At 52.7% G+C, this 25,652-nt stretch overlaps 1 protein-coding gene across 1 annotated transcript in view; it reads right to left on the reverse strand.

The window, feature by feature from the left end:
• KCNQ1 (potassium voltage-gated channel subfamily Q member 1) overlaps nucleotides 1–25,652 on the reverse strand; it is a 350,679-nt gene that overhangs the window by 73,732 nt on the left and 251,295 nt on the right. Inside the window, exon 12 of the mRNA XM_081239644.1 lies at nucleotides 3,461–3,536. Within this exon, the coding sequence (XP_081095770.1) occupies nucleotides 3,461–3,536 (76 nt within the window). The remainder of the gene's footprint in view (nucleotides 1–3,460; nucleotides 3,537–25,652) is intronic.

A 25,652-nucleotide genomic window follows, 5' to 3' on the forward strand; every position in this document is an offset into this window, starting at 1 on the left:
CCAGCGGGTCCTGAACTGGCTCTTGCCAGGAGAGCCTGAGGTGGCTGTGATAGGGTCTGCGGCTGCGCCCAGGGTCTGCACTGCTGTTCAGCGCACACGCCACTGAGTTGTGATCTTGGCCTCCCGTGAGTGACACTGGGCACCTCCAGGCCTGCCGGCGCCGTCTGGGGTGGGATCAGAAGAGGGGAAGGCTGGGTTCAGCGGTCAAAGTGGGGCAGGCCTGGCCTGGAATGGAGCGGGTCCTTGTCCTGGTCTCCCAGACACCCTGGGAGGTCACGGCCCACTGCGTGCAGGTGAATTTGGGCACCTGAGCGTGTTAAGAGCCTCTGTGTGCACAAATGTATACGGATGTCCCTGTGGGAAGGCATAAGAGTACAGGTGACAGGTGTGTGTGTGTGTGCCCGGGCATGCGTGTGCATGTCTGCAGAAGCGAGGGAGGGTGGGGTTTGTGAGCAGGCCCCCCACCCTCCGGCCTCGCCTTGTCTAGGGTGTGGACCACAACAGGGTAACTGACGCCCGGCTGACACCCAGGACCCATGGCGCGGTGGGGTCCCAGGCCCCCTGAGACTCATCTCGGAGCTGAGAAGTTCACCTCCCGCCCCCCAACCGGGGTCTGCTCAGAGCTCCTGGAGGCCTTTGTCGAGGGGTGGCCTGGGGCCCAGCTGGAGACATCATCTCAGCTTTCTCTCTAGAGCTCATTTCCTTGGCAGCAGCAGGAGCCTGAGATGAGCCGAGATAATGCCGGGCTGTCCAGACTGACCGCCGGTGGACATGTGAGTTCAAGGCAAACGTGAAGGGCTAAGAGGCTCTGGCTCCTCCGGCCAGACGCAGGGGCGGCCAGCTGGGTACTTAGCGGTCGGCGAGGAGGGCAGGGGGGCCACCCGCCACTTCTGCAGCCCCTGAGGCCAGATGGGGGTGGGCGTGCAGCAGACAGACAGACGGGCTGCTGCAGGGGAAGGGACAGCATCCCTGACAGCCGGGCCTGGGTGGGGGGCCACCCCTGGAGCCCCACAGAGCCCCTCACTAACAGGGACTCGTCCACCGCTTCTACTTCCGTGGGTCCCTCCTTCCTGGAGGCCTCTTGCTGTCCATCCCTCCTGCTGCCCCAGGTTCTGGCCTTGCTCAAGAGCCTTTGTACCCGAGGGCAAACCAGGAAGCTCCCAGGAGCGCCTCCACTCAGAGGGCCCCGTCCAATTTGTTGAAGGCCCCCCAGGGGTCCTGCAACGAGGGGAGGGGCAGGGAGCAGGGAAGGTGAGGCTGCCCAGCCTCCTTCCAGAAGCCTCCAGGCCATTCGCAGGACCCTGGCCTATGTCCTGCGGCGGAAAGGGAGACCCTCGGCCTGGAAGGGAGGTCAGCAGCCAGTGTTCTTGCCTGCATTTCTGTGACGGGCGCTCACCAGCGTCCACAGCTGCTCCAGCCACTGTGGCGCCCATCTGCCCAGGGCGGTCTGTGGCTCTGAGCTGGAAGCTGCTCACATCACCCCCAGAGATGGGCCTGCCATGAGCCCCAAGGTTCCGCCTGCCCTGCTGGGTGCCCCAGACCCTGGAAGCAGCCCCCAGGAAGCCTGGTGTCCACCCTGGCACGGCCCTGCGTGGCCCAACAGTGCCCCAGGCAGCAGGTTATGGCCTCTGCCCTGCCGGGGCCTGCTCTGGAACGCTGGTGGCCCAGCTGCTCAGGCTGGGGACCGTCCCCATCCTGGAAGAGTCCCCGCTGACCCCTCTGCTCCCCAGGTTGACGTCTGTGGTTTTAGACGTCACCACCAACGGCCCTCCAGCGAGGGCGACACATTGTGGCCCTTCTGGGGGCCTCTTCTGCTCTTGGGAGCAGTCCTGCCCAGACCTGACCCCTGAGGGGGTTCCTGCCATTCCTCCTCCCCCCTCCCCAGGAGGCCAGTCCGCCCTCACCCAGCACCCCCTGAGCTCCCTGCTCCGCCAAGCCACCCCTCTGCTGGCACCGCCAGGGCAGCGGGCCCTCGGGGAAGGAACAGCCACAGAACCCAGACGCCCTCTGTCCGGGGCCGTCGGATCTCGCCCAGAACACTGCTGCGCAGACCTCCTGGCGCCGGCCGACAATAGCATTCACCACAACTCTTTTGTTTCAACAATGAGGAGTCCCAGGCCCTGGCGGGAGCCTTAGCACAACTTGGCCCAGTTTAGTGGGGAACGGCCCCCCTCCAGGGCTACAGGCAGACAGACGGGCAGGCAGCAGGATGCCACCGGGGACTCTGTGTGCAAACCACCCAACCAAGGGGGCCACGGGTGCTGCCGGGTAGCCGGAGGAACGGGGCGGCCGGGGCAGGGCCTCACCAGGGCTGTCCTTGGGGCCGGGATCAGTGGCGGTCGTGTCGTGGCAGAGCCTGTGTGAGGGCTGGGCACCCGTGGATGCTGTCCTGGGCCAGCACCTTGGGCTCTTGTTCCCACTACCAGCGGGGGAAGGGTTCTTCCCCAGGGCTGCCAGGGGGTGGGGTCTTTCCAGAACCCCGCACCGAGTCTGGCTCTGTGGCCTGAGCGGGTGAGGGCTCTGCTGAGGGGGCTGGAACGAGCCAGTGTCAAGCCTTCAGCCTGGGGTGGGAGGCACGGCCTGGAGGGGGCTGGCTCTTGTCCCAGCCTCACTGTGACCTCCCAGGGGGTGTGAACAAGCCACTCCCAACCTCCCCTGCTTGGCGAAGCAGGCCCAGGGGATGTGGATATTGGTTGGTTCTGGGCGACCCCCAGTCCTGGCTCCACCAAGGACTCACTTTTGAAAGGCACCGGTGGCCAAGCCTTGTGGAAAGAGAATGACCTCCACCAAGGGTCCCTGCTTCCTAAGTTTCCATGTTCTCAGAGTCAGGGCTGAGCTGGGTCCCGCTCCTCAGATGGAGGACGGTCCCCACGTAGGAAGGAGGGCACCAAGCCTGCCGCCAGCTGGCTTCCTCTGCGGGCTCCCAGGGGCTGCTGCAGGAGACCCACCCCTGGAAGGAGTGCCGATGGGGAAGCCCACGGTCTCCAGCCTCGCCCAGCCAGAGAGACCCTACCTGTCCCTGCAAAGGTGGGCCACCCCGGGGCACAGAGCAGGGCTGGGTCTCCCCTCTGTTCCGACTCGCACAGGGTGGGCGAGGGGGACAAGAGCCCTGAGCCGCCTGGGACAGAGCACTTCCTGCCCAGGTGACGCAGGGCGGGCTCCGCACCCTCCCTGACTCACTCCCACTCCTGTCTGGTGGGGGGTGGGAGGGGCCAGGGAGCCCTCGGGCTCTGCGTGCATCTGGGCTCTGTGCTGGGCCTCAGGGTCCAGGCCGATGAGGGAGGTGTCCCTCCAGGGTCTGCTGTCTTGGGGACGGATCCTGAAGTCATGGCAGGGTGTTTGACGGGTGAAGGGTCAGGTCTCAGATACGGCAGGGTATGGAGACCCCGCAGCCTGTGCTGTGGGTGGGAGAGGGGCTTTCAGGGTGGACCAGGGCAGGAGGGCTGAGTACAGGACTCACCTGGAATTTCTTCTTGGCCACAAAATACTGCATGCGCCGAATGACCTTGATGGTGGCCCGGTGGTGCTCCCGCAGCCTGCAGTGGAGAATGGGGAGGAGGGCGTGAGTGGGGACCATGATGGTCATCCCGCGCCCACCACTGTCAGAGGCTCGGAGGCTTCCCAAATGTGCCCCCCTCCCCCGACAAAGGGCTGGGCCTTTCCAGAAACAAGGAGAATGTTCAACCGCCTCGGATGGGGGTCTGCAAGCTCACATCCTGGTGGCAGGAGGAGAAGCTGAGGCCAAGAGGCTTTAAATTAGGGGGATGACCCTAGAGGGACCCTCGCCTTGCTCGTCGCTCAGAAGTGGGATAGGAGTCAGGGTCCCGACTTGGCAATGGCTATGCCCCTCACTCACGGTAGAGCCACAGAAGCTTCTTTCTACCCTTGGGCCTTCTGGCTGCTCACTAGTAGAGTGGGGAGGGGTTACAAACAGCTGACAGCTAAGGCCCCTTTCAGCTGGAAGGTTTTATAGCCCGCCCACCGGTACCCACTTGGAAAATATAGGGCTGCCGGACAAATTAGCCAGGGATAGTTACCACCTGAGCCACCCTGTTAAGGAGACCGTGTGGTATCCCCTCTGAAGTTCCTTCTAGAAACATCATTAAAAAGGGAAACACAATCGTTGATATATATATATATATATATATATATATATATATATATATATATATGTTCATAGGAAAAAGACCGGAAGGAAATACATCCACGTGGAACCAGTGGGGATTTTGCTTCTGGCTCTGAAGCTTGCATCTGACCAAACCTTCTGCTGAGAACACCACCACAGCTGTGTGATGGCTTTGAGAGCAAGAAAGACTCCAAGGGCTGAGATCTCAGAAGAGAAACAAGCTGGGAGAGCCCACGTGTGCGCTTGTGCGTTTGTTGTGTGGGGCACACTAGCCGAATGGGGGGGCAGGGGGCTCCCTGGGCTGGCAAGATAAACAGGAGTCCAGGGCTGCAAAGACATCCAGGACTTGATGGGCCAAGATCCTGGTGAATGGGGGGCCACAGAGAAGGAAGCCCCCTTTCATGCAATTTCCCCTTGAAACATTTGTGAACTAAGCTGCACAGCATGGGGTGAGATTCTGAGAAACGGAGCAAGAAGCAGCTGCTAGAAGGATAAAAAGCTAAGCAGAAGCCTCCACAGACTCACGTCACTGGGGAGAGGAGAATTGCGATTCAGAGTCACCAAGGAGACGGGGTCCTGGCAAACACCCCAAGCTTTCAGATGGGACCCCCCCCAACCCTGCCATAGCCTCAAATCACCTCAATCCCCACCTGGAGCAAAGTGCTCCGTCCCGCACCTTTTGCACGCCAGAGAAAACTGAATTATCTGTAGGGATAAGATCATGGAGCCTCTATTTTGTTTTTAATACTCAACAGACTGAAAACAAATGGACAAAACAGACCACGGAAACAGATCTAAAGATGTGGTAGGTTCAATGCCTTAAAGACTTGTAGCTCTTGCATCAAGAGATAGAGTTGGTTTTCCCACTGCTTGAATTTGGGCTGACCTTGACCCTTATTGTGATGAAAAGAATGCTGGGGGAGTCCCATCATGTATAACTTGTGTGCTCTTGGAATATGGTTGCTTGAACCACCTGAGCCGGCTGGCTGGCGAGGCCACGTGGAGAATCATGGTGCTCTGGCCAAGAGCCAGCACCAAGCAATAGGCATGTGAATTGAGGCCATCTTCGACCATCCGGCCCTGATAAGCTTCCAAGGGGACTGCAGCTGTGAGAGTCACCCCATGCAGAGCCAGCAGGACAATCTCCCAGCTGAGCCGAGCCCAAATTGCTGACCCACAGACTCATGAATAAGGAAAGAGCTGTGGTGTGAAGCCACTAAATTTAGGTGTGGTTTTCCATGCTGCAATAGATTAAAAGAAATTAGGACCCCAAAGTGGGGTACATCATATCAAAATCCTGAAACACATAGTGCTGGTTTAGGGACCAGGCATTGGGCAGAGGCTGAAAAAAAAAAAAAGGCCTATCGTAAGATGCTGGACTTTGGACAGGGTGCAGTCTCTAATCACGTGAGACTTTGGTGTCTCTTGGAGGGGTGAGTGAATTTTACTTTGGGGGGAACGTAAAAAGTTATGGCCAGAGGGTGGGCGGGGGGAGGTGAGATGGGTGTAAATCCTTTGCAGTTCCCCCCGATCAGAGCTCCCCCCAACTATTTCCATCATCATGGAATGCTGCTGCCATGTGGACATGTCTGAGCTGGGCTGCTAGAAAAGCCACGTGGAGGAGAGCTGAGACACCCTGGCTGACAGCCCGACAGCTCCAGACTCCAGAGGCTAGCTGAGACCACCCAGTCACCACCAAGGTGCCGCTTGGACGAGCCAGGTGAGACCAGCCAGATGAGGAGCCCAGTATGCTGACCCACAGACTCAGGAGCAAACAGATGAATTGGTTTGCTTCAGAGTTTTTAGATAAGGACTTGAAAATAAACTTGATAAGTAGGTTCAAGAAAATAGACGACAAATGGAGAATTTCACCAGAGAAGTAAAATCTGTATGAAAAAGAAAGAAAGGAAATTCCAGAACAAAAAGACACTCATGGAAATTAAGAAATGCAGTAGATGAATTTGATAGCAGAGGAGAAGAGAATACTTGTGGATTGGAGAAAATAGCTAGGTTAGAGTATGGAGGGAAAGTAGAATTAAACATATAGGAAAAAGTGTAAGGCATATAAGATAAGGTTAGAAGTTCTCATACATGTAACCCCTTAGAGGGAGAGGAAGCAAAATGGAGAACAAATAATTTTGAAGCCTCAGTGGCACAGAATTTTCCCAAAATGATGGAAGACATCAGGCCACAGATTCAAACAGCTCTTTGGATCCAGCTGGAGAGAGAGACAAGGTACAACAGACCCAGGTCCATCAGAGTAACCCTGCTGAAGACCAAAGGCACAGGGACCATTGCAGAAGCTTTAAAGTCAGGGGGGTGGGGGTGGGAATGATGACACATTATCCTGATGGTAGACTTGTCAACAGAAAGGATGAAAGCCAGAATGACATCCTTAAAGTGCCCAAGGAAGATTCCTACCAACTTAGCATGCTATACCCATCAAATACGTTCTTACAAATGAAGGTTCAAGTGAAATAATCCAGTCACAAAAGGATAAACTCTGTATAGTTCCACTTGTATGAGGACCTAGAGTCATCAAGTCTACAGAGACAGAAAGTAGGATGGTGGGGCTGGGCCTGAGGGGAGGGGGATGGGGAGTGAGCGTTCAATGGGAAGAGGGTGTCAGTTTGGGAAGATGAAACAGTTCTGGAGATGATGGTGATGGTTACACAACAACGTGAATGTGCTTAATGCCCCTGAATGATACAGTTAAACATGGTTAAAATGGTACATTTTATGTTATGTATATTTTCTACAATAATTATAAAAAAAGAAGGTGAGGACTTCCCTGGTGGCGCAGTGGTTGAGAATCTGCCTGCCAATGCAGGGGACGCGGGTTCGAGCCCTAGTCTGGGAAGATCCCACATGCTGCGGAGCGACTAGGCCCGTGAGCCACAACTACTGAGCCTGCGCGTCTGGAGCCTGTGCTCCGCAACAAGAGAGGCCGCAACAGTGAGAGGCCCGCGCACCGCGATGAAGAGTGGACCCCGCTCGCCGCAACTAGAGAAAGCCCACGCACAGAAACGAAGACCCAACACAGCCAAAAATAATAAATAAATTAAAAAAAAAAAAAAAGGTGAAAACTAGACCAAGAGAATTCACTGCTGGGAGACCTGCACTGAAATAACGACTTAGGGGTCTCCCCAGGTAGAGAGCAATGATCCCAGAAGGATGCACAGAAATACAACGAGGAATTAAGAATGTAGATAAGGACAGATATGTGAGAAAGTTTAAGTTAGTAAATTAACTCGACTGACATAATCATGATACTGTCTCCTGAGGTTTAAGGCATAACTATAGCTAAAAATACGTGATAAAAATAGCATAAAAGGGAGGAGGCATCAGTGGAGATAAACAGTGGTGAGCACCGTGTGTTGTCAGGGAAACGGTAAAAGTGCCCATCTGAGGTCGACTCCAGTGAGTCAAGGATGTGTATGATAATCTCTAGGCAACCACTGATGGAATAATAAAGGACTGTAGAATTAACAAGCTAATAGGGGATAAAAATGAATTAATAACAATTTTTGATTAACCCAAAGAAGCAGGAAAGGAAGTCAAAAGGAAGGGATGGAACAAATGGGAAAAAGAAAAGTGAGATAGTAGATTGCATGCATTGCAGAGGGACTAAATATTCCAATTAAAAAACCAAGATTGTCCGATGAGATTTAAAAAAACAATTTGATGTTGCCTGAAATATACTGAAATAGATAGGCATAGAAATGTTGACAGTAAAAGGATAGAAAAAGACATACATTGGTGCTGCCCAAAGAAAGCTAGTGCAGGTAAACTAATATCAGACAAAGAAGACTTTAAGTACGGCCAGAGATAAAGAGGGATATTTCATCATTTAAAAAGCGGTCAAGGGAATTCCCTGGCAGTCTAGTGGTTGGGACACCACGCTTCCACTGTAGGGGGCAGGGGTTCTATCCCTGGTTGGGGAACTAAGATCCTACATGCCACATGGCCAAAAAAAAAAAAAAAAAAAAGTCAAAATTTGGTGGGAAGAGATCAATTCTAAATCTGTATGTACTTAACAACATAAGCTTCATATATATAAAGCAAAAGCTGGCAGAACTAAAGGTAAAAGAGAAAATCCACAATCATGGTGGGAGATGTGGATGCACCTCTGTGGGTAACAGATAGAGGAGCTGTGAAAACATCTAAAGAGAGACACGTCTGAACAAACCGAGTAGGAACTTGATGTGATCAGTGCTTACAGAACACTGTGCTCAGTGCCCAAAGAGTGTCTAAGCTTCCCAAGCACACAGGGAACATCTACCAGAAGGGACCACGTGCAGGGCTTGAAGAGCAAGTTCCAACAAATTTCAAAGAAAGAAAGTCATATATGTATGTTCTCTGACCACAGAGAAATTAAGCTAGAAATGAATAAGAAAAAGATAACTGGAAAATCCTTAAGTGTTTTGGAAATTAAATACCTCAAGGATCGAAGAGGAAATCTGATAAGAATTGGAAAATACTTTTAATTGAATAATAATAAAAATGTCCCGTATCACAACTTACAGCTAAATAAGTACTTGAGGTACCATGAAATGGTGCTTAGAGGAAACTTTATGATCTTAAATCATATATTAAGAGAAGAGGAGAGGCCGAAGTCTGTCTCAAGAAGTTTAAACAATAGTAAATTAAATCCCAAGAAGGTAGATGGAAAGAGATAATAAAGATAAGAGCACAATTCAATGAAATAAAAAATGAACATTTCATTAAGGAAAATCAACAAAGCCAAAATTTGATTTTCTGAAAAGACTAACTAGAGGTATTTTAAGAGCCTATTTAGAGGATATTATGTACAAAAATAATCTCGATAGTTTAGGTAAAATAGATTAATTCCGGGCTTCCCTGGTGGCGCAGTGGTTGAGAGTCTGCCTACCGATGCAGGGGACACGGGTTCGTGCCCCAGTCCGGGAGGATCCCATATGCCGCGGAGCGGCTGGGCCCGTGAGCCATGGCCGCTGAGCCTGCGCGTCCGGAGCCTGTGCTCCGCAGCGGGAGAGGCCACAGCAGTGAGAGGCCCGTGTACCGCAGAAAAAAAAAAGATCAGAGCCAGATTATATCACCTACCACCACCCCAGCCCATACGAAAATTCAACATTAAAACAAAACCAACTGTAAAATGAGAGTAAGGAACTCCAATAAACTTCAGATTTTTAAAAAAAAAAAAAAAAAAAAAAAAAAAAAAATAGATTAATTCCTAAAAACACTACAATATATAAAAGCAGACATAAGAAGAAACTTAAAAATCCAAATTGCCCAATTTTAATTAAATAAATTAGATTTGGAATTTACACACAAAAAAGCCTTAGGTCTAGATGACTTCACCAGTAGATTCTTCCTTAAATGGGAAGAAATAATACCAATTTTATACAAATCTTTTTAGAGGATTTTTATGAGTCAGTATAACCCTGATATCAAAACCCGACAAGGATGTTTCAAGAAAGAAAAGTCACAGGCCAATCTCTCTCGTAAACATGGATGCAAATATCCTACCTGCAGTACCAACAAATTGAACCCAATGCCATATGTAAAGATAGATGACCGAGTGTAGTTCAATCCAGTTACGCAAGGTTGGTTTAGCAGCCGAAAACCAATCAACATTATGCACCACATCAACAGAACAAGTAAGAAAACAACATATAAGCAACTCAAAAGATGCAGAAAAACATGTGATAAAACTCAAGACCCATTCATAATTAAAAACACAACTCTTAGAGAACTAGGAATAGGAGGAAACTCCATTACGTAAAAAACAAACACAAAAGCAAACAAAATCTAAGCAAACATCATGCTTAATGGTGAAATATTATACACTTTCCTCCTGAGATAGACAAGGATGTCCGCCATTACCGTTTCTACTTAATATTATCCCAAAAGTCTCAGCCAGTGCACTGAGGGGGGGAAAAAAAAAAGGAAATGAAAGATACAATAATTGGACAGGACAAAATAAAACTTTTGTCATTATTTGCAAATGACATAATCATATATGTTAAAAATCCCTTCAGAATCTTCAGATAAATTATTCTATTGCTAAATGAATTTAGAAAGGACACTGGTTTTAAAGATGATATACAAAAAGCAATTGTATTTCTCTATGTTAGTAAAAAGCAACTAGAAAATGAAATAAAAAGACACCAATTGTAACAGCATCAAAACTCATAAAATATCTAAGAATAAATCTCCTGGAGGTGAACAAGACCTCTACACAGAAACATACTAGACATTAGTGAGAGAAATTAAAGAAGCCCTAAATCAGTTGAGGGTTATATGTTTATAAATTGGAAGACTCAATATTTGTTAAGAGGTGAATTTTGAGGTATGGGTCAAATGTAATTCCAATCCATAGCAGAGTGCTTTTATTTATTCGTTTTCGGGGGGCACAATTTTCAAGCTGATTCTAAAATATTGGTGAAAAAGCAAAGGGCTAAGGTAGACAAGACAATTTTGAAGAAAACAAAGTTGAGGACTCACACTGCCAGAGTTCAAAATGTACTGTAAAGCTACAGTGATGAGTAGAGTGTATTAGGGAGATGTGGTATTAGAATACACTTTTAACACAGCCGTATTAGGTAGAGGATAGATCAGCGGGACAGAATAAAGCATTCAGAAGCACAAACACGCATATGTGGTCACTGCGTTTATAACCGAGGCACTGTTGCAATCCAGTGGGAGAAGGAATGTTCTCTTCAGTCAATGGTACTGGAAGAATTTGGATAGCTGTGTGCAAAAGATATGAACCACGATCCCCGCCACACAGCAGTCACAAAATTAATTCATGTTAGATTTTAGATCAAAGCATGAAGGCAGAGACCATCAGACCTCCAGAAGAGAGCAGGAGAATATCTTTATGACCTTGGAAGATTTCCCAAAACACAAGCAACACTGACAACAACAACAACAAAATTTGACAAATCACCCTTCCTTAAAATTAAGACCTTCTAGACATCAAAAGGCATCATTAAAGGAATGAACAGATGCTCTACAGGCCAGGAAAGGATATTTTCTGATAAAGGACTTGTAGCCAGAATATATTGAGAATGCCTCCAAATCAGTAAGGAAAAGACCACATGATTTTAAAAGATGATTTGAACAGGCACTTTTCACATAGGATGTCCAAATGTCAGTAAGCCCATGAGAAGGTGCTCAACAGCATTACCTATTAGGGAAATGCAGATGAAAACCCGAATGAGGTACCCATATACGCTTGCTAAAATGGCCAAAATTAAAAAGGCTGACAACATCCAGTGTCGCAGACGATGTGGAGTGACAGACTCCCATGCGCTGCTGGTGGGAACGTGTGTTGGTTCACTTTGGAAAGCTGTTTGGCTGTAGCCTTGGGACCTGGCATTTTGTATTCTCCAGATACTTAATCCAGAGAAATGAGTGTTCACGTCCACCAGGTATACCTATCAGAATCTTTATAGCAGCTTTCCTCATAGGAAGGCCAGCCAGTGACAAAGCTGTATGCAAATACGATTCCGTGCAGGCTCAAGAACAGGCAAGACTGTACTATGGTGAGAGAAGCCAGGATAGGGGTTACCTGTGGCGGCAGGGGTGGGGGGCGTCAGGGGAGGCTTCCCTGGGGAGGTGGGAAGGAAACTGCTGGTGGGATGGAAGTGTTCTATGTCCTGACCTCGTGGGTTTTTATGTAGGGTATATATACGTAAAAATAAGCTGATCTGTTCCTGCAGGATTTGTGCACTTTACAATAAATAAATCATATAGTTTTTAAAAAAGCCTTTCAAGATAAGCAGCTTTTAAAGTTCTCAGGGACAGGTGGTTTCTACTTAGCCCAGAGTTGGCCACTTTTGAGCGCAGATCATATGAGATGCTCTCCAGCGAGACCAAGACCCCCACGTTACTGGACGTTACTGGACATTACTGGACGGTGGGCCAGGCCCATGTGCAGAAGGCACTCAGGTCTGTGTCCCCGCATCTCCTCTGACCGGGGCTCACTTGAGCACATGCGTTCACGGGGGCCCCCTGCATGCAGCACCCAGGCCTGGTGACACTCGTGCACCTACATGGGAGGGGGCGGCAACTTACATACTTCAGGACACACACACGCGCGCACACGCACACGGGCTTGGAGGGGGAGCCAAAGGAGGCTCCGGGAGGCCCTGAGATTCCTCCTCTGGGGCTTGGGCCACTGGCCCCATGAGCCCCTCACCCCAGGCCTGAGCCCTGGGAGGGGACGTCCCCTGGCCTCAGGTTCCTGCCTCTTGCAGTCCCCCCAGGTGGTGTGTGAGCAGGCGGTGGGTGGGGCCTCCACAGGTGCCCCACTGGGAAGGGCCCCACTGGCCATGCCTGCTGAGGCCTGGACGAGGCCCGAGGTTCTCAGATCCCACTTTACTTGAACAAAGGACCACACCCAGTGACTGCCCCAGTGGCCTCCAGAGGCTGCCGCCACCCTCGCCTCTGCCAGGTCCACGGAACAAAGCCATGGCCTTTGCAACCAAGCGGCCCCCCAGGCTGAAGGGAAGCCAGGGCTGGGGACACCGGGGCCCGGCCAGCTCTGCTCAGGCCTGTTGTGGCCTGGCCCCTGCTCTGGTGACAGCCCCATGGCCAGCCTCTCTGCTGGACACAAAGACTCTTCGGTCTCTGGGGAAGGGCCTGGCTGGCCCTTCTCTCTGAGGGCCTTCTCCTCTCTCCAGGCTGGGCCTGGCCCGGGGAGGAGGTGAGTGCCCTTTTCTGGTGGCTCCAACACCAGGCAGGTGGGACGGGCGGTAGGACTCCCCTTGGGCACACCGAGCCCTGCAGAAGAGCGTGCGTCCCCTTCCCTCTGCCTGAGAAAGGAGGCACCCTCCGCCACCCCTTTGACAAAGAGAAGGACCTGGATGGATATTAGATTTTATCAATGCTTTTTCCACATCACTTGATAGGATCATGAGAGTTTTCTCTGTGGCCTGTTGATGTGATGGGTTATGTTAATGGAATTTTGAATATTGAACCGGCCGGGTTTATCTGGAATAAATCTCACTTGGTTGTGGTGTTTCATTTTTTTATCCATCATTATAGAGTTGGTTGTTTTCTCTCAATAATGTAGAAAACCCCCAGGAGCCCACTGCTCAGAATAAAAGCTAGACCCCGACAGCCCCCAATTCAACCACCCCCCTGCCTCTTCCACCCTGGGGAGCCCTCGACCTGAATCCATGTCCCTCACTCCTTGCTTTCCTGATTATATAACTTTATCACACTTATATATATCCAAAAAAGGGCATATATTTTTTATTTTAGTGATTTAAACCTTATAGAAACGTATTATGCTTTTCCCTGGGCTTATGTTGCCAAGACCCGCCCACACGGTTGTGAGTCACTCTGGTTCGTTCGTTTTGACTGGTGGAAAGGACACCTCTATGTGGACATTCTGAGTACATTCACTCTCCCTCCTGGATGGGCACGTGGCTTGGTGAGGGCAGGACGACACGCACTCCTGGTTACCTTCTCCGGCTGGGCACGGACTGGAGTTTCCCCAGAGTGAGTACCCAGGCATGCCACAGCCGGGTCATCAGTATGTAAAATTGCACCTTACAGGTGCTGCCACACTGTCCTTCAAAGTGGTGGCCCTACTAAGCATCCCACCAGCGGTTCAGGAGAGACCCGGGGCCCCACATTGCCCCACATCCCCGTCTGCTGTCCTAGTGATCAGGCTTTGGGATTTACACCAGATGAAACCAGTGTCAGCGATGCTCTCACACACTGACTGGCCATGTGTCCTCCACTGTGAAAGGCACAGCCCTGGGCCATTTTTCTGTTCAGTTATTTGTGCACTTATTGGTTAGTTCAATGTAAATTGTCTGTCTTTCTCCCTCCCTCCCTCCCTTCCTTCTTTCTTTCTTTCTCTCTCTCTCTCTATCTCCCTCCTTCCCTCCCTTCCTATCTATCTACCTACTAACAAACCAATTCTTTGTCAATTCATGTATTGGGAATACCTATTCCTGTATTAGGCAGAAAAAGGCTTCCCAAAGATGTTCTAATTCCCAGAACCTATGAATATGTCACCTTACGTGGTACAAGGGACTTTACAGATGCAATTCAGGTGCTGCACCTTGAGACAGGGAGAGTATTCTGGATTATCCAGGTGGGCCCAATTAGACATTTGAGTCCTTAAAAGTGGGGCCTTTCCCAGCTGTGGTTGGAAGAAGCCGTGACTGTGGGAAAGAGGCCAGAGAGCAGCAATGTGATGGCTTTGAAGGTAGAGGAAAGGGCCAAGGACACTTTAGAAGCTGAAAAAGGTCAGGCATGGATTCTCTCCTGGGGCCTCCAGAAGGAACCAGCCCTGTGATACCTTTCAGACCCTCAGGCTGTGTGGGACTTCTGACCTACAGAACCAAAAGAGGATAAATGCATGTTGTTTGAAGCCACTAGGTTTGAGGGAATTTCTTACAGCAACAATAGAAAACTAATGCAAATCCCACTTTGAAAACTATCTTTTCACTTTTTTAAGGTGTCTTTCAATGAACAGAAGTGCTTATTTTACATAAACAAATTTATTAATATTTTTCTTTCATAGTCAGTGCTTTTGTGTCTCGTGTGAGAAATATTCCCTTATGCTAAGTCTTGAAAGATACAAAGTAACTTATATTTTCTAATGGTTATAAGCTTTGTATTTGACACTTAATTCTTCGGCCCATCTGGAGTGAATTTTTGAATATGGTGTGAGGTCGGGGCCCAACTTCACTTTCTCATTATGAATGATCACCTATTCCAGCGACTGGCAATGTCATTTTGATCACACTCAAAAACCTCACATTTGTGTGGGTCTTTTCTGGGCTCTCTATTCCACTGGGCTAATTATCGATTCCCGCACCCACACTGCAGCATCTTAATTACTATGTGTTATACTATGTCCTGGTACCTGGAAGAAATGGCCTTTCCTTGATCTTCTTAAAAAGGTCTTTAAAAAAAAAAAGGTCTTGGTATTCTTGGCTCTTTATTCTTCCACAGAAATTTTAGAATCATCATATTATGTTTCATGAAAAAAAAACCTATTGGAGTTTTTATTGGAATTATACTGAATTTATAGATGAAGGAGGAAGAAATGAATTGACATCTTTATACCACTGTCTCTTATTTATGAATATGGTATATCTTTCCCTTTATGTAAGTCTTTGAAACCTCTAAATAAAGCAAAAATTTTGTTCTTTAAAAAAAAGTAACAAAATAGATAAAGCTCTGGTGAGACTGAGAAAGGACAGAAATAAAAATATTATAAAAGAAAATAAGGAAACATTACAAATAGGGATTTGAAAGCTAATAGAAGAATATTTTCAATAACTATATGCCAGAAACTTTGGAAAACCTAGACAGGAATGGCTATATTCTCAGGAAAAAATCTAACTCAATAGAACTGACTCAGGATGGAATAAAACATTTGAATAAGCCTACAACTACTAAAGGTATTAAAGTGGTGGTTAAAATACCTTCCCACAAGAAAAAGCCAGGGCCAGATGGCTTTATCCCAAATTCTACCAAACTTTCAAGGAACAGGTCATCACAATTTTATACAAACATCTTAAACTGAATGAAAAATGAAAACATGTCAAAATTTGAGGGATGCAGCTAAAGCAGGTCTCAGAGGGAAATTTATAGCATTCAATGACATAGTAAAAGAAAAGAAAAGTCTTAAATCAATGATCTAAGTTTCTACCTTAAGAAACTAGAAAAAGAAGAGCAAATGAAACCCAAAGTAAGCAGAAGGGTGGAAATGATAACAATATAAGCAGAAATGATTGAACCAGGGAGCAGGGTGTTGCCCTTGTCAGAGATGTGGGCTGCTGTGCTCAGCGCAGCCTGAGGCCCAGCTGAAGCCATAGAGGACCAGCCCCTTGCTGACTTCATCCCTGAAGGTCTGCACCCAGGAACATTTCCATGAACCACCTTCTGGTCTCCCAGAACACTTGCTCTTTTGCCCCTGGAAGTGGCTGACTGTGGGGACTCTCCCTTTCAGGTCTTTCCAAAGGAAGGGGCTTGGGGAGGGTGTGCAGGGACGGCAGGCTGCTGTCACCGTTCCCTTGGAGGCCTGGTATGTGTTGGTTGCCCAGTGCCGGCTCTGATAGGAAGGCAGGGTGTCCCCGTCTCAGGCCCGGGGAAGCAGAGCCTCGAGACTCGTGGCTCGGCCTCCCTGCTGGCGGCAGTGCTGAGGGCAAGACTGCAGTATGAGCTCTGTCCCCGTGACAGCCCAGTCACCCTCCTGCCCTGGCTCTGGTTTCTGTTGTGGGGAGGGGCGGGGGGAAGCCCAGGCCCCCTTGCCCCCAACCCAGCTCAGGCTGGACTCTGTTTCTGAGTCTTGCCCACCCGGGCTGGCTGGGGGCTCGCTGCCCTGCTGTCTTCCCTTCCCGCCCTTGACCCATCCCACCGGGGCAGCTCTGGATGCCTGCCTGAGGGCTGGGGGGAGTCTGTGGTTGAGTCAGGAGACTTCTTTAGAGATAGCACCCTGCGGGGTGAGGGTTTTGCAATCCTGAGACTTCAAACCAGCCCGACCAGCGGGCACGGCCCACTGGCTTCTGACAAAAACAGCTCAGGATAGGCTGTAAAGGGCCCCGGCCTGGCTCCGCCTGGGTCTGAGAAGCAATCGAAGGACGGGTGGACCAAGGGGCTACCGTGCCTGTCTTCTGCTGACCCTGAGCCGAATGTACAGTGGCTCCATAGCTGGCCAGCCGTGGCTACCTCTGACAGGGGTCAAGGCCAGAGCGGCTGGTGGACAAGGCCCAGCCCAGGCGTGATGGGGGCTGAGTCTGCAGCTTTCTCTGCAGCCCACCCTCCCACCATGCCTCCCACATCCACCAATCCCTGCCACACGCAGGGCCACGCTCATGCCCACTTGGAGGGCCCCCTCGGGCAGGCTGCCACCCTCCCTCACCTCCTTCCTGGTCACAGCCCACCCTCATTCACATCCAGCCACACCCCTTCCCCAGGGAGGTGTCGGGTGGCCACACTCCCCTGCTGTCATGGCACCTGGGAGCCCCAAACACCGACTGTAATCAAATGATCACCGTGTAATTCATGGTCGCCGCTGGGGCTGAGGCATGTGGCCCAGATATTCCCCACGTCCAGCTCGGAGCTTGGAGGCAGGAGCAGGCGATCAGCCCTGGCCTGGGAGCCCACGAGCCCCCGGGTCCCCATGTTCTGGGGAGGAAAGTCTAGAAGACTCCGCTCATCTGTGAAGATGCAGGGCTCTGGCCTGAGATGGGCATGTATCCCTTCAAAACTCAAGTCATATCAGGAGTGGGGGCCGAAGGTGGTTAGGACCTGCCCCCAACACATGCAAGGTGACTGTGGAAATAATGCAGCTGAGCTGGGAACTGGGCTCAGCACACATCTTGGGACAAAGCACACATCTCATGGTGGGGACAGCTCACCGCAGTGGGAAATCCCTTGGGGTCTCGTTTCACTTAATTTCACTCCCTCTTTCACCCATTGGTTTGTTCCTTTGGCCGGGGGCACACATTCAAGAAACTTCTCTGCCCCTCTGTCTGAGGCTTGCTCTATTACAACACGAGGAAGTGAGGTATCTGCTGGCATTGCTTTCGTTTGTTTGTTTGCTGTTTTTGCAAATCATATAGGTGCTAAATCTTGTGGGATCTAAAAAAAGGCGACAAATGAACTTATCTACAAAACAGAAATAGAGTCACAGATGTAGCAAATAAACTTGTGGTTACCGGGGGAGGGGGGAGTAAGTGCGGGGAGGGGAAGGATAAACTGGGAGATTGGGATTGACACATACACACCACTATATATAAAATAGATAACTAATAAGGACTTACTCTGTAGCACAGGGAACTCTACTCAATACTCTGTAATGGCCTATATGAGAAAAGAATCTAAAAAAAGAGTCGATATATGTGTATGTATAACTGATTCACTCTGCTGTACACCTGAAACCAACACGACATTGTAAATCAACTACACCGAATAAAAATTATTTTAAAAAATGGGCAGAGGACTTGGATAGGCATTTCTCCAAAGAAAAGACACGGATGGCAAATCGACAGGTAAAGAGACGCTCAGTGTCATCGCCATGAAGGACACCCAAGTCAAAGCCACTTCACACCCACCAGGACAGCTACCATGAAAAGAGAACAAATATTGTCAAGAATGCATGGCTGGTGGGAGTGAAAGATGGGGACGTCACTGTGGAAAATAGCCTGGAGCTTCCTTACAAAATGTGAGGCCTGGAATTCTCATGTGACCCAGCCATTCCTTCCATTTGCAGTGAAATGCCCAAGAGAAGTGGAAACCCACGTTCACACAAGAACTTGTACGTGAATGTTCGTAGTGGCTTTGTTCCTGAGAGTCTAGAGGTGGCAATAACCCAAGTGTCCATCAACTGACGAAGGGATAAACAAAATGTGGCATATCCATTCAATAGAATCTTATTCAGCCATAAAAAGGAATGAAGCACTGACACTTGCTACGACATGGGTGAAACTTGAAAACAGCGTGCTGAGTGAAAAAAGCCAGGCACAAAAGACCACATATTATAGGATCCCATGTATGTGAAATGTTCTGAATAGGCAAATCCACGGAGATGCAAAGGAGATGAGTGTTTGCCTGGGGCTGGGGAGCAGGGGTGGGGAGTGACGGCTGACGGGTGCAGTGGTGATGGTTGTGCAACTCTGTGAATACACTAAAACCGGCTTTCAAAGGTGTGGCTGATCTTCCTAGATCACTCCTGACAGCAGGTGCTGGGAGGGAAGGTGCTGGTGCTTCTCTGGGGACAAGGGGATGGGGAAGGGTTGGGAGCCTTTGGGACGCCCCCAGCCATCCTGGCTCTGGCCAGGGCACAAGCGTCTTTGGGGAGGGACCTTACCTCCGCGTGCTTCACGTACACGGCTGGCTGCCTCAGGGGTGCAACTGGGCTCGGCCTCCCTCCCTCCCGGGATGCCGCGGAGGCCCCTAACTCCCCGTTCTGGCTCAGCCGCCCCACTTCCAATCCATCCCCCACCATGTGGCTGCCAAAGGACCCGTTTTAATCCAAGGCGCATATCACAGACCTCGTTACACCTCCCCGCCCCAGCTCCCAACCGCCTGCCAAGGGTGTGCAAACTCCGAGGGTGACCTGCTGGGTCCTTCACAACCAGGCCCAAACAGAACAAAACGTCCGGTGCTCTGGGCAAGTTCCGAGGTTACGCACCTTCTCTCTCTCTCCCCTAAATTGTTTCACACGCGAAACACTAAACACGTTGGGTTCTCAAGTCTTTGGAAGATTGTTTTCGTATCAGTGATCCAAAAGTCAGAGCAATCCCATGCTGGCCCCCAAGCCTGGGCCTGCCGGAGCAGATGCTACCCCCTCCCCCCAACCAGTTGGCAGTGAAATTCTTCGAGGACCTCAGGACAGGTGACTGAAATGGATTTGAAATGGTTTAACTTATTTCAACACACCCCAGAACCAAGGGAAAGAAGTAAATTCTCGCTTTCTTTAAGATCAGGGCATCCGACTGGACCCTCAGAGACCACCCAGCACAGATCGGACCACCCAACAGCTCAGTTCAACTCAGTTCAGTTTGGTGTACGTCACCTCCAGTTAACTCACTCAGCTTGGGTCAGGTGACCTCAGTGAAGCTGAAAGCCCAACTCAGGCAACTCGACTCCATTCAGCTCAGCGCAGACCAAGTCAACCCAAGTCAGCCCAAGTCAACTTCCCAGGCAGTTGAAAGCAGCCAGGCAGGAGAGTGACCACCGCTGGGGACATCCTGGGCCAGACGAGCCGTGAGGATGGAAAAGCCAAAATACAGAGACCTCAAGAGAGTCAGGAGTGGCCCAGGTTCCAGAAAGCACCACACCCATCACTAACCCTGGATGGGGTCAGGGAAGAGAGTGGTGGACGGGCTGGTGGTCTGGCCAGCAAGGTGACAGTTTTGGGGAACACTGCGGGTTACAGAGTGTGGGGATAGTGCCCGTCTGAGGAGCCTGAGGGCATCTAGGGCAGCAGGAGAGACAGGAAGGGGGCGGGAGATAGCGGTCAGCAGAGAGGATGGCTGAGCGAGGGCTGGGGATGGGAGAGAGTGACAGAAAGAAGGTCCATGTGGCTGGTGGCCCAAGTGAGGGCAGGAGGAGGGGCACAGGGGGAGGCCGGGAGAGTGGGCAGCGCTGTGCTCGGTGCCCAGTGGAAAAGGGCACCATCAAACTCCAATAGTAAGGACAGAAATGCTGACCACAGCGGTTGCAGCTAGCAGCGATCGGGTGGCACCAAGCGGAATGTTTCCCGAGGGTCACTCCATCCCCACGCTAGCCCGACGCATAGCACTCAGGGGCCTCGTTTTGTGGGGAGAAATGGCAGCCCCTGCAGGGTTCAGCCCCTTGCCGTGGTGACCTTTCCTGATGCACTGTTGCCCTTGCCTCGCCCAGATCCATCCTAGCGCTCACCGTTGGTGCTGTGACCTGGGCAGGGGCATGGCACCCAGAGATGGACGGCTTGCATGTAAAAGCTGCGGCTGACACTGGCCGAGGGCTGCCTGGGATGGCCTGTGAGGTGTGGAAGAGCCAGAATTTGGGACCCACGGAGAACATGAACATGGCCGGGAGGGGCTGACTTGGCTGTCACCCTGGGCGACCAGGTCTGGGACCTCCACCTCGGCTCCCCAAGACAACGGGCGAGACTTGAGTCCTTACATCAGGGAAAAGGTTTCTCGGGGGTGGGACGTGCCACTGCCGCCCACTCGGGACACTTGGCTCAATCCCCGCCTTCACTTGGCTGCTGGAGACCCCAGCCCCATGACCCGGGTCCGCTTGCAAATGTCGGCGTCCGTTTCCTCCTAAGAGCCCGAAGCTCTCTTTGGAAAGGGTGCGAGTGGATGGGGGGTGTGAGAGCCCCACACAGATCCCCATGCTGGGTTTCAGCTGGTTCCAGCAAATTCCTTGAGCTTTGGAGGCCTTAGGAGCTGGAGGGACCACAAAGGACAGTGCAGACCAGGACTGAGGTTTCATCATAACAAGGACGTGGCCTCGGAGTGAAGTGGAGCCCAGGAAAGCCGTCACAGCTGTGCAGCTCTGAGCTCTGGAGATTAGGAGGTATTGAGAAATCACTAGGACCAGGCTCTGGCCCTTCCTGGGCTGTGGGGAGAGTGGTCCCCGGGCCCCAGTGGGGTGCCCTAAATTGGGTGGGCAGCCTGAAAGTCTGAGGCTGCCCGGGCAGAGCTGTTGGGAAGGAGCCAGTGAAGAAACGCATCTTTGTCCCGGCTTTGTCCCCGGAGGGGGGCGGGCGAGCAGACAGAGGGAGAGAGCTTGGGTGTGAGCAGGCGGCTGGGGAGAACCCCATTTAAATCCTGGGGAGATTATGAGGACGTTTGTTGCAGGCTGTCAGCCCTCATTAAGTTAATGGAACTGGCGAGTTGGCCTGCTTCCAGCGCGCCAGAGAAAGAAAACAAGAAAAGTGTTTTCAGGAAAAGAGCCGGGGGTCCCATTTCGCTCGCAGCCCCCGGGAGATTATGAGCCATCGGTAATGGCCTCACTGAAATGACTTATTGGGACCTCGTTGATTAAAGCAACGGAGAGAAAGCCCCTAACGTCGAGGAAGAATTACACGGGCTTCTTACAGATTTTCGTCCAGGAAAGTGATTTGTGAGCATTTCCTTCCCGAAGCCTCATGAATTACGTACCAACCCGGTCAGGACGGAGTCTCTACAGCCACTCCGGTTCCGGGCAGGAAAGGGAAAGACTCAGAGTTAAAACCGGGGCTATTCCACGTAGACCCGAGGAGTAGGGGTTCTCCAGATGGGTGAGCCTGGGGGTCAGGACCTAGAAGGTCCTGCCAGGCTCCCGGGGCATCTTAGGAAGGGCTGAGCAGGCCTGCTGTGGGGAAGGAGGTTCTGTGTGCGGCCCCGCCCTGCCCCTGGGGGCCCTGCTTTCCTGCTCTCAGGCATGAGGAATGGGCGAGTCACCCCCTGAGGTGGTTATAAAGCACGATGCTTTTTCTAGCCCCTTCCCGCCCACCCCACCCCCCACCCCCGCCCCGTGACAGAAAGCTGATGCGGGTTTTGCCCTGGGGCGCTGATGGTGGGATCCCTGCACCAGTGTCTGGGGGCAAAGCCCCCGTTAAGTGTCCCGCTGTCTTCCCCCCACCCCCGCAACAGATTCCGTAACCTGCCAGGCCACCCACAAGTCTGCACCCCAATCTCTGGTGACCACAGCCCCTGGGCTGAGGACCCCGCCTTTCCCAGAACACAAGCTGAGTCTCAACCTCCCCAGAGGCCCCGCCTCTGGCTGTTTCAGCAAAGACCTGGACTCGGGGCCCCTGCAGGGCTCGGCTGGGGGTCTGGCTGGCCGCACCCCTTCTCCTCCTCTTCTCTGACCCTGTTCTCATCCACTGACAAGCACCTACTGTGAGCCACGCCCTGTGCTTGTAAACACATGCTCTACCTACTTGTTATCCCCACGGTACAGATGAGGACGCTGAAGACAACGGGGGCAGTGCCGATTGCCCACCGCACACAGCTCGGGAGAGGCAGAGCCCCGTCTTCAGACCCCCATCCCCTCCCAGACTTGCAGGGGTGAGCGGACCTGGGGGCACATGTCCTCGCCTGTCCCCAGCTGAGGCCTTACCCCCCCAGGTCCCTCCTACCTTGGACCCCAATCTCCTGGGCTTCTGGTTGAGTTTTGGGGTCATTTTGCCCTTGCAGAGCCTGCACCCCCTGGAAATCATGGCATCCACCGATCCTTCCTGGAGGGGTGCTGGGGGGACAGGCCTCCAGATCAGGGGTGAAGCAGCTGAGCTGGGGATCCTGGTGAAGCCCAGCCAGGCACTGAGCCTCCTTCCTCCCAAAGCCCCTTTCCCACTAACCGAGGGGCCACCAGGCAGCTTTGGACGCCAGGAACGAGCGCAGGGACTTGCTGGGGTCAGCACGCGCCCCCTCCCTTTGCTCTGGGGGCCTCGACCCTCCCCACCGACCCCAGCAGCTCATGTCTGACCAGCACGGAGGGTGAGAGATGGCCCCTCAGTCCATGGTTAAACTCCGGGACGAGGTGACGGCTGCGGCGTGGGGAGGTGGGTGCTCCTCGCGGCTGGGGGGCCCACGCACCCAGCCATCACCGGGGCGCTGCTCACCTGACCAGAACAACCACAAAGCTCACAGCAGAGGCGAGAAAGGCCCAGCATGTCTCTCTCACATGACAGATGACCTGAGGCCCCGAGAGGGAGGGATGGCCTGGGGCCCCTGGGGAGCCAGGAAGCCGCGGGAAGCAGCAGGAACCAGCCGGGCCCTGTGCACTGTGACCGCCAGGCCTGGTGTGACAGTGGGGGCCCCCCCGCAGTGGGCCCTGGGTGGCCTCTGGGGCCTCATTTGCACACTCTGGGCCTCAGTGTCCCCACCCGTAAGTAGAGAGGGCATCAGAGACCCCACGTTCCAGGCTGCCTGGGGACTCCCACGCCTCTGGGTCAGCACTGGGCCCGGACCCCCCGCCTGGAACCCAACTCAACGGGAGGCAGTGTCGCACAGGGCACCGCTCCAGGCCCAGAGCCCGTGGCGGGGCGGGGGGGCGCCTGGGGGGCCCAAAGCCATGCAGTCCCATGACCGCCCCCAGCTCCAGACCCCCTCTACCATGTCCCCCCAGCACACACAACCACTCTCCCTGGACAAGCAGGGCAGGTGCAGCCCCCAGGGTCCACGCGGAGAACAGGGCACGTGGGTCCCGCCAGGGTGAGCCATGGGGACAGGGGCATTCTGGCTTGGCCAGCGCTCCCCAGGGGCGCTTTCTTTTCCTCCTACCCACGGTCCAGGGACACAAGGAGACTCTGGCCCATCCCCGCCTTACTCAGGGAGCTGGGGGTTGGTGGGGGGGGGGTCTTTCCTGTTGGGTCCGGGCCGCTTCTGGGCCAGGCCGAGGGCAGTGCTGGGTGTGCACGAGGGCAGAGCTGGCCTCTCACCCAGCCCTGAGGGCCGAGTAGGGGGGTGAACTGACTTCTGAAGATCAGATACTGTTTTCAGGGCCCCAGGCCTGAGCGGTCTTCTGGAGAATCCCCCTGTGGGTGGTGAGGGAGCGGCTGGCTCCTGGTCTGTTTCTGGGACGGCTCGCTCCAGCTGGAGGGATGTTTTGAACTGCAAACGTTATCACTCCTATCTCCTGATGTCTGAGGAAGCCGGCTCCCCAGGCTGGGCTGCCTGCACACCCTGACCCTCACGATCCCCACCCCGGCCTGGACACCCTTCCCCCGCTGCTCTCTGCTCCCCCTCCTCCACGAGTCCTCTGCCCGTCCTGCCCTCTCCAGCCTCCAGCCCTTCTGTGGCACTTCTGCCCGGTGCACCCACGCCTCCCTGAAGCCATGTTCCTTTGCTCTGGGGCACTCGGGTGGGGCTGCAGCACATCTCTGGACGGCCCCGTCTCTCACGGCCACTTCCCCAGTGCTGGACCCATAGCGAGTGCCCGGCAAACAAGGACAAATTGACGGGTGCTGGGCTGCTCCTGGCTAGGCCGACAGGGACAGGGCACTGGGCTGCCGGGGGGCGGGCATGCTGGGCTGAGGGGCAGAGCGCTGGGCAAGGCGCTCCCAGGGCCACCACCCGGCCCTCTGCCTTCCCCTCCCCCCAAAGGAAAGGAGAGGTTAATAAACCAATTACTTTGGGCAACGAAGCAAAATAAGTCCCATTAAAGTAATTAACGTCCTTTGCGCAGCCCCCATTGGAGAGGACTAATAAATTGGGGCTTTGTCACCATCCGGTAATTTCTTTCTAAGGCGTTTCTTCATCCCCATCCAACAGCACAGTTTAAGGCTCTGTTAATACTTTTAAGACGGGCTCAATGCCAGACTAATTAGATTTGCATTTCCACCATGGGCCAGGCTAGGCTCGCATGTACCCAATGAAAGAGGCCCAAGGACCCCGTCAGGGCCCCGGGGACAGCACCCGCCTTTGAGAAGGGGCCATGTGTGGATTCCCACGTCTGGCCTGACACTCCGTCTGCCTGCCCAGCTTCCCCACCCCCGCAACTAGGGTCACGGCTCTGATCCGGGCGGAGGCCAGACCTCATTCTCCTGAGGGTCCCTTCCTGAATCTGCCCACCCTGGGGCTCTCAGGGGTCCACTGCAGAGACAAACTCTGGCAGGTCCAAGGAGACAGTACGGGAAGGGGGAAGGAGGACAAATGGATGGTGGAGAAACCTGCTGAGTGCTGACTCGGCCAGCACCGTGATAAGCGTGCCCTCACGACGGGATGAGGGCACTTCACCTCCGGGGGCTTCCTCCCCAAATCACTCGGCCCTAGTCCGCCCACGAGAGGAAGAGCAGACAAATCCCAAGAGAGCAGCGTCCCACAAAACACCTGACAGTCCTCCTCGAAACTCTCAAGGTCATCGAAAGCCAGGGATGTCTGAGCAACTGTCACCACCAAGCGAGCCTGAGGAGAGGTGACGACTAAATGTCATGGGGGATCCTGGACGGGGTCCTGGGGCATTGGGTGAAACCCGGAAATCTATGGGCAGTGTGGACTTCAGTTAATCATAATGCACCGCTGCTGGCTTGTGAGCTGTGACAAATCATCATCCTAATGTAAGATGTTACCCATAGGGGAGACTGGGT

The sequence above is a fragment of the Mesoplodon bidens genome (assembly GCF_964165515.1).
Source record: "Mesoplodon bidens genome assembly, chromosome: 7".
Lineage (NCBI taxonomy): Eukaryota > Metazoa > Chordata > Mammalia > Artiodactyla > Ziphiidae > Mesoplodon > Mesoplodon bidens.